The 9,550-nt window shown below is 39.9% G+C and overlaps 1 protein-coding gene across 1 annotated transcript; it reads left to right on the top strand.

The window, feature by feature from the left end:
* Window positions 1–594: 594 nt before the first annotated feature.
* LOC306886047 (G-protein coupled receptor 12-like) lies at window positions 595–1,593 on the top strand (the record flags this gene model as incomplete). Its single annotated transcript, XM_079442905.1, has 1 exon — window positions 595–1,593. The coding sequence occupies one exon, from the start codon at window positions 595–597 to the stop codon at window positions 1,591–1,593; it is 999 nt and encodes a 332-aa protein (XP_079299031.1).
* Window positions 1,594–9,550: the final 7,957 nt, after the last annotated feature.

Genomic DNA, 9,550 nt, shown 5'->3' with positions numbered 1-9,550 from the left:
CTATGGCGTCAGGCGAAAGCGCATCATTGTGGATTCTGGAAGCATATACACGATGCCTTCATAAGAGACCCGTGCACTGAGGTGGCGCGTCTTATTTTTAGACAATTACTAAAAATAGAAACAAAGTGAAGTGCGTGCGTTTTGTCGGGACGGCTGCTTGATTAATAGCCTTTTTGCGAAGAAATGCACATGCAGCAGCAAAGTAAGCGAAATATTGTACATTTACAGCTCGTCTGGATACAATTTACTACATTGCTTCGCTGCTTCCAAACGTGATTATTAAGTGCTGGAGGACTATTCCGTTTCCAATTAACTACAAATCAACACTTTGCCAGCTGTAATGATGAAATCTGAACATTCTAGCTAATGACAAAATTTGTAAACACATATCCTACTTAGCCTAATAATTTAATTCTTGACTGCCTATTAATAAGATACTGTTTCATCATGTTCGGGGGCTTCAGGCTTACTTCTTTTGACAGATATGCTATTCCCACTGCCTTTCCACTGACATACACATTCTCTCTTATCTTCACTACCGCACCCCTCTCTCTCTCTTTCACCCCCTCCCTCCCCCTCCCCCCACCATCAGCTATGATTCACTCTCTTGCAGCAGCAATGAACAACCAACTTCAAAACACCTCTTCCCTCTCCACGGCGGGCACGTGGAATCTCCTGGATGTGCGGAACTCATCACCGGTGCGAACTGCAGAGCTGAGGCCGCTTCCCGTTAGCCCGTGGGACATTGCGCTGTGCGTGACGGGCACGCTCATCTCCTGCGAGAATGCAATCGTGATCGCCATCCTGTTCTACACGCCCACCTTGAGAGCCCCCATGTTCATTCTGATAGGGAGCCTCGCGTTCGCGGACCTGCTCGCGGGACTCGGCCTCATTCTCAACTTCGTCTTCATCTATATGCTGAACACGGAGTTTGTGACTCTGATCTCCGTCGGCTTGCTGATCGCCGCCTTCTCCGCATCTGTGCTCAACATCCTGGCCATCACTGTGGATCGCTACTTGTCCCTCTACAACGCTCTGACCTACCACACGGAACGCACGGTGACATTCACCTATGTCATGGTGGTTCTCATTTGGCTGGTGTGCATCACCCTGGGCCTACTTCCAGTGCTCGGCTGGAACTGCCTCCGAGACGAGGCCAGCTGCAGTATCTGCCGGCCGGTCACCAAGAACAATGCCGTGGTGCTTGCTGTGACGTTCTTGCTGGTGTTTGCCCTCATGATGCAGCTTTACCTACAGATCTGTAAGATTGCCTTCCGCCATGCACAGCAAATCGCTGTCCAGCACCAGTTCATGGCCATTTCCACCACAAAAGGTGTATCCACGCTCTCTGTCATCCTCTGTACCTTTGCCGCATGTTGGATGCCCTTCGCCATGTATTCGATTGTGGCAGACTCCAGCTACCCAATGATCTACACGTACGCAACAGTGCTGCCGGCGACATGCAACTCGGTCATAAACCCAATCATATACGCTTACAGAAATCCGGACATCCAGAAATCCCTGTGGCTAGCCTGCTGCGGATGCGTGCCGTCCAACTTCTCCCTGCGGCCAAGGACATCGAGTGATGTATAGGTTGGACTCACATAATTAGTCTGTACTGTGTCAGTGTTAATGATATGATGTCCTCCCTTGATGGGATCCCAGTCAAATGTTGCTGGTTGTGCAGTAGGTGTTGCGATCCAAGAGGTCAACCTGCAAAGTATAATTAGATGTCTTTAATGCATAGTAGACCTCAATTTCAAATTATACCAGACGTGAGACCATTCAAACTGAACATGATCAGAATAATCTGGATATTCTAAAATGCGTAGTTCAAACCCAGTGACACAAATAGATATACTGTTTATCTAAAAAAAAACAAAAAAAACCCACCATTAACAGCAAAAATGATTACAAATCTGACCTGACACGTGTATAGAAAGCTGTAAACTGTAGACAGCTTTTGTGTACGTTCATGCTATAAGGAATTCTTTTAGCACCACGGACAGCGGCAGGTACAATGAAGCTATTCCCTATTCCCTGCCTGTAACACTTAAATCTGTGTTCACTTAAAAATGTATGAATAACAGAGAGAAAACACAGTCCCGTGAGCGAAAATTATAGAGCTTCTGGCATATGTCACTTTACAGCCAATTTTATCAAATTACTTTTTTTTTTAGAAACTGAAATTATGGTGCAAGGAAAAAAAGACCTCTTTTCATTTTAACGTGATTATTTGTTGCTACACATCACTGGCAGTGGAATTTCATAAATATATATAATCCCTCGGAAAAGCCAATTTGTTTAGACATGCTGAACTGGTTTATTGTCTAACGTCCCTAATGACATTGAAATATCTTCTGCCACGAAGTTGTAAGGAAAATCATATTTTCGCACATTTTTGGTCTCTGGAATCCACTGAGCACACGTCTTGGTGTTGGTGCGAAATGGTAGGGTTAATGAAGGTCTGAATGCAAAATGAGGTGTTTTTTGCATTCAGAAATGCCACAACGCTTTAAATTCGACATCAGGCAACATCGTTCAAGTCAATTTTGCGTAAGGCCAACTGAGACCTGAACGCTTAAATAAGACAAGTACTTCTGGGTTTACAGAAAAATGATCCCGGTGATTATCAGATATAATTGAGTGTGTAGAATGTACAATTAGTCCACCAGATCAGGGATCAATGTTAGGGGCAGGCTTGTGTGTAAATAGATCTGCACGAAGGCTTATTAAAAAGATCAGATAACTATGCCAAAATGGAACAGAAGGGACTCGAGTTAAGATTCAGCCAAAAGGACCTTGAAATAGCATGCAAGATTTAAAAACACATTAAATCTGCCGAATTGGATTTATACTATGCGACAACTGAAAAAACAAAAACAAAAACACACACGCACAGAGAAGAAACTCAAAGGACAAAACCGAGAAACACTATGCCTTTCCAAATGGCGCAAAAGAATCATCACTAAAAGTTAAAGGATTAGTTCTCGTAATATTTTATATGTATAGATATTTGTTGAGCTTGAAATATGACCGTAACAAAGCCTTGTGTTTTTGAGGGGGGTATGAATGTCACAGCTCTTCTTTGACAACCCCTCATTTGTGGCAAAATATCCTAATTTAGGCCTTACCTTTTCTCTTCTGCAATAATGAATTAACGTGTACCGTTCATTGATAGAGCTACAATCACAATGAGGCCATTAACAGAGCTAATTTTACTTCCTGACTTGAACATGATTAAAAAACAGACTGAGAATAGGTTAGTGAGACCAGGGTGTTTCAACTCTTTAAATCAATTGTACTGTTTTCTAAGATGTGCTTTCACATTGTAGTACAAGTATTCAAAGTTGGCCTTGAGAGCCTATCCAGGTGCCCTCTGACTAACCTCAATACTCTTAGTGACCTGTACGAAACCTGATGGACTTTTACCTGGAGTTATTTCACAGTCTGGACACTGTGGAACAATTCTCCAGTCTTTTTTTTTTTTTTTTTTTGCACGATTGTGTTATACGCCTAATTGTTTGTGGTTGCGTGAGTGAAAGTGAGAGAACCATTTGTTTATATACCACTCACTTATGTCAGGAGTGGGGTTCAGTGACCTGTCACACTGTGCCCACTTATAAAAAATAACCAACCCCACATAATACACAATACTTGGCAAATATCAGTGTTTTTCAGCAAATCTCTACTGTTATGTAATGTATCTTCACTACAGTGTACTGAATGGGATGCCATAGATTCAGTTCGTTCAGGGGTGCAGCGGTTATTTTTCTTATGCAATGCTGTATGGAAACGTCTATTTTTATACATATCAGGGCATGAGTTTTATGATGTTGTTTTGGTGTGTGTGTGTGTGCGTGTATATGTGTGTGTGTTCTGTACCTGTATTCTTATTGATGGTTTCCTAGAAAAAGCAAAAACAAAAACAAAACAAAAAAACTTAAACAACAACAACAACAAATGATCAAAAAAAGTGTTGGCAAGGCAGAAAGTGCCATAATTTCACTTACTAGTGTCTTATTAATTTCATGCATTTATCAGATCAGTAAAAACAAGGATTATGATTTGCAACATCACCTGACTGTGTTGACAGTACCGTTTCACCTTCAAATTTGCAGCAGTCGAAGCACAGCTTGGTGTCCAGATAGTCGACATCTACGCAGCTTGACTACTGAACACAGATAGGATATAATTTGTTTAGTAGCGGCTAGTTTGAATAGTTGGGTCTAAAAGTTAAAGCTCAAAAACAGACCCAGAGAACCAGGTGGAGCGCATGTTCTATGCCAAGGGACCGGCTGGATGCCACCCTCTCTCTTGGACAATGGAGCCCACTACGGCTACCAGCAGAGCAATGCAGTCCTCTTTTTAGCGTTCTGTTGGACTGGGACAGCCCTTTTGTGTGCCAGACTACAGACAGATGGTCCACCCCCAGCCTCATGCTCAAAAGTGACCTATCTAATTACTAACACCATAGATATCATCACAGAATTGAAGTACGCCAGGCAGCCAGCCATCTAGAATTACACATCTCTTCAGTCAGTAGTGGACAAAATATAAGATGACTGCATTCCTCTGGAGCTACAGTGCAGGCGACGGAGGCTTCTTTTTGAGAGTTACAAAGAAGAAAAATCTAGCGTGAGACCAGCCTAGTCTTCTGTCGTGACGTCAGTGCTGGCGTACCTAAATGGAGAGAGGTCGTCTGAATGACGGCACCTAACCGCGTGGAAGCTCTATTACCACTAAATCTGGCCCTGCTAAAAATAACCTTGAAGAGCATGAAATGTTACATTTATCTAGGGTACTTGAAATCCGTTTTCTGGACCATTAAGCAGGAGTCTGTGTTTCCCATCAACAGCTACAGCTACAGCTAGAGTGAGAAGGCGCCTTCCTCAAATAAGGGAGGGGAGAGAGACAAGCCTTTAGAAGAGCTTCTGGGGTTATGTAACCACTGCACCCAAATGTTGCCCATTCTCTGAAATCCAAATCTCTGTGCGTTACTGATGAAGTCTCACTATGATCTACAATCACCTTTGCAATCATCTATAGAGCTAAAGGAATGTTTTTGTGTAGGTAAACTGTCAGCACAATTACGTGGCCCTTATTAGCAAGCGGTCAGAGATGTGGATGGGTGCTCTGACACTGTGATGTAATCGTTGTTGATCATTTTCTTGCTTTGTTTGTTTCTCTTTGTATTGTGAACTGAAATCTGACAAGTACGATGCACTTTATGAAAGGAACATGCTACACGTTGCAATGTAAGTGTGGAATGTAATCCTTCCTAAAAATGATTTATTTTTTATTACTGTAAATATGACCATACTGAAACAAAAAGAGAGTGAGTGAGAAGAAAAACAACAACAACACGAGGAGAATACATTGTCAAATAAAATTCAGCAAACTCAATCACGGTCTATGGTTGTTTGGTGTCTTTATCTGGCGTGTGCGTGTGTGTGTGTGTGTGTGTGTGTGAGGGGGAAGGACAGACTCAAACGGTACAGGTCATCGTTTGAAGGCGGCTCAGCTTTAAAAGGCTTGGGTATGAATTATTGAGCCGTTCCGTTTTACGTAACGCGCGCTGTCAGGATCACGGTGAGTGTGGGATCTGAACGCCAGAGACCTTGCAGAGCCCATGCTGTGAGGTGATGGTTAATTCGCACCTTTTTGAAGGGGTGATCGAAGCGCCTGCTGTAGAAAATGTAGCCTATTATTGTTTTAGCAGAATGTAGTTACTACTTAAGTTATGTTCATTTCTATAAAATCATAATCGATTAATGGTGGGACTCAAAAACACTTTAAGATTTTCGAATCTCTATCAAACTATTTGCTTTTTTCGATTTAAGTGATGGCTACATAGGCTATACTAAATATGTGTTAGTCGCTTACGTTGAACAACAAAAACAGTTTTATTAAAGCCTATTTTCAATAAAGAATACTTTTATTGATCTTTTGGTGACAGTTTATTTTAAGGTGTCCTTGTTACACGTTACTATTGTAATAACATTCAATTATGCATAATTACATGCAAGTAACAATAAGCCAAACCCTAACTATAAGTACATATAATTAATTAATATTACTCAGTACTTAAATGTATAATCACACTGTAACAAGAACACCTTAAATAAAGTGTAACCGATCTTTACATTGAATTAGCCTAATGTGTAGCCTACCTCACTGATCTTTGTGACATTATAACCCATTCTCTAAAAGAAGCAATCAATTATCATCAATGCAATTTAGTTTCTTTACGGTTAGGACCTATTGATAATTTCTAACAACAATATCCACATAATTATATATATTGATTTGCTGTAAGATACTTCAAGAAAACTTCAAATTAATTATTAGCCTACATGTTAATACCTGGAATTCAGCATTGACATTGAATTTGTTGGAAGCAGACAAAAGTTCATTATATTAAGATAAAAAGATTATAATAAGAATAACTGTAACAAGTAAAACTGTATATATGATAGACAAATACTAGGCCTACTACTACTAGCAAAGCTGGGTAGATTACTTACAAATTGTAATCATTACTTATTCCAAATTACATGACAAAAATTGTAGTTAGTAACGTAATCTGTTACATTGTACATTTTAAGTAATATAGTCAGACTACTTTTAGATTGCTTTTATCACATTGATTTAAATAGGATCATCTTGTACCACATTGATAAAAATACAAAGAGTAAGAAAATGTTTTCCATTCATTGCTATTAACAACATGAAGTGAATTAAACTTTATTATTACATCACTGTTTCCGAAAGGGTTTGTGAAGGAACTGAAAAGCTTATATATATAGCCTACACACTGCCCTCAAAAAGTTTGGAAACACCCCTGGCAAGGTGTGGTTTTGGACGATATCAGCATAAATCCTTATCAATGACCCCAAGCACACTTCCAAGCAAATCCTATTTGGAGAGGCAACAGTCAGCTGGCATCATGTCTGTCAAATGGCCTCCCCAATCACCTGACCTCAACCCAATTGAGCTACTATGGGAGGAACTGGACCGTGATGTCCGTAAGAAGTGTCCAACCAGTGTGAATCATCTTTGGCAATCCTTCAGGAGGCTTGGAGTAATATATCAAGTCAATGTTTGAATAAACTGACAGCTCGGATGCCCAGATTATGCAGAGCTGTAATAGCTGCTAATGGTGGATATTTTGATGAATCGAAATGTAAGTTTTTTCTATGTATTAACTGTTTATAAAATAAAATGTTTTTGTAGTTTGTGGTGTCCCTTATTAGTGCAAAATGATCACAAATTAAAAAGGATTCATGCCAATATTGTCCAAAATCCCACTTTTCTAGAGCGTTTCCAAACTTTTGGAGGGTAGTGTATATATTATTTGTTTACCTGCATGTCATGTGGCCATAACCAACGTCAGACAACCATGAACAAGCAAATGTGATATTTAATTATTAAAATATTTATTTTAAAATCTCAGGGGTACTTCAAATAATTATATTATTTGAAAGAGGATTAGATGACAAAAACGATTGTGAATTTGTGAGTTTGTGAATTTGAGACAAACACCTTCCATAGAAACACATGGTTAAATAACCTACAGAGTGATAATTCAAATAAGAACTAGTGTGTTCGTCAGTAGTTGATGCAATGTTGAAATGATGAAATGATTTTTGTAAATCCAGTGGTCAAATGCTGTGTAGCCACCTGACTAATGACTGACCTCTGTGTGAATGTCCACAAAACTGGAAGAAGTGTAAGCGGTAGGCTATTTTATAAAGGAAAATTTAAACAATGAAAAATGTATAGCTATTGTATAAATAATATGTAATCATGTAAAAGTATTTAAATCTAATTACAAGTACTTAATTTTTGGAATCTGATTACATAAGCTCTGACTACTAGAACTACTACTACTAGTACTACTAATACTGTAACATAATTAACAATTAATATTAGTTATAGTGTCCATATGACTTGCCTTTCAAACCTCATATCTTAGTTTCACTTTAAAAAAGTCATTAACTTATTAAATGTAGCTCGTAGATATAGGCTACCCATTACAATAATTTTTCTGCCCTGTGTCACATGGTCGTCATGATTCACCATGAAAAGAAAAAATGCATCAGTGTGATTGAATGATTGGCAGCATCAAATAATCATTTATTGCGAACTGAGTGGCACTAAACGACAAAAACCGCTAAAAATCACCAAAGAAAAGTGATGTCCATTGATAGTTAAAGGGTTAAACATGATAAAACACTAAACAAACCCGTCCTAAGGTAAACACTCAATACTTACCTCAGCAACAATGTTAACTCTTGCCAATGTTGTCTCAAACAGATACACGCACACAAGAGAGATAAATAAAAGGTTGGTGGACAGTGGTTAATGGAGTTCACCTGGTTATTAGACAGAAGGAAAACACTGAAATTGATGTACCAAAAAGAATGAATTCACCCACTCTTCTAATAAGTGAGAAATTGCGCATCCTGCTGGTAATTTGGATGAATCACAACTAATGAATGCGAGTAGAGGCAGGACAGTAAGGTTTACCCACATAACCTGCCCACTCATTCGCTCACGAACACGCACACGGTGAAAAGCAGGGATGAGTCACCGGGCGCGCGCGCCCACGCATGCTGACAGAAAGTGAGAAGTGACAGCATCACCGCCTCAACAGCACTGAGTCACACTACAGCACTACTGAGACAGCCACCACCAGAACTGCTCCAGGACACAAACATATAGAACACATCACACTAAATAACCTCTTCTTATACACTGTTATTATTACACTTTCAAAGAACTGTAACCAAGACAATAAAGACAGCAAGACTTTAGAAGGAGCCACCAAACAAACCAGATTAACAACACTCTTGCAAACTGTGCATCTGGCGCATGACTACAAGCTCATCTGTTACTGTTTCCGTAATCCTTCCTGAATCATAGTGAGTCTCCCTTTGCTCCTTCTTAATGTCTCCTTGTCCATTAGACATACACACAAACAAACTTAAACAAGAAAGACCTATAAACCATTTCCTGCATCCCTGTGGAGATTTAAAACTTTCCTGCAAACAGACTCTTTAAAAACCCAATTTGGCAGCTCTACAAAAAACTGAAGGAGACAATGAGGGCAGGGAAACAGGAGGGAGATGCGTCACAGAGTCACACAGCTGATCATTCCTGCTGTAAGTCACGACTGTGACGGAAGCACGTCTGACCTTCCTCAAAGTTAAGATCAGGTGAACAAGACCCCGGTCACCCTCAGTTCCCTGCCAATTTAGGAGAGATGAGAAAGCTTAACAGTAGAAAACTGAAATGAGGGAAAGTGAGGGAGAAGGTACAGTAAATGCTGAGGATCATATAGCAACAAAGAAGGCTTCTCAAGCACTGCCTGCCTCTGAAGTAATGTGATCTAGCATGTGTAAAATGATAGGGCTAAACCAAAGGATACAATCCAGAATTCAATGGAGGCAAAGTTTAAGGAAGGGATGGATAGGCAATGAGATTAAAGTGAAGGTAATGGTTATGTAATACAAGAAAAGGTACTTGATGCTTGCTGTATTAAAAC

The sequence above is a fragment of the Barbus barbus genome (assembly GCF_936440315.1).
Source record: "Barbus barbus genome assembly, chromosome: 2".
In the NCBI taxonomy this organism is placed as follows: Eukaryota; Metazoa; Chordata; class Actinopteri; order Cypriniformes; family Cyprinidae; genus Barbus; species Barbus barbus.
The sequence above is the reverse complement of the archived record's forward strand: the minus strand, read 5'-3'. Positions and strand labels throughout refer to the sequence as shown.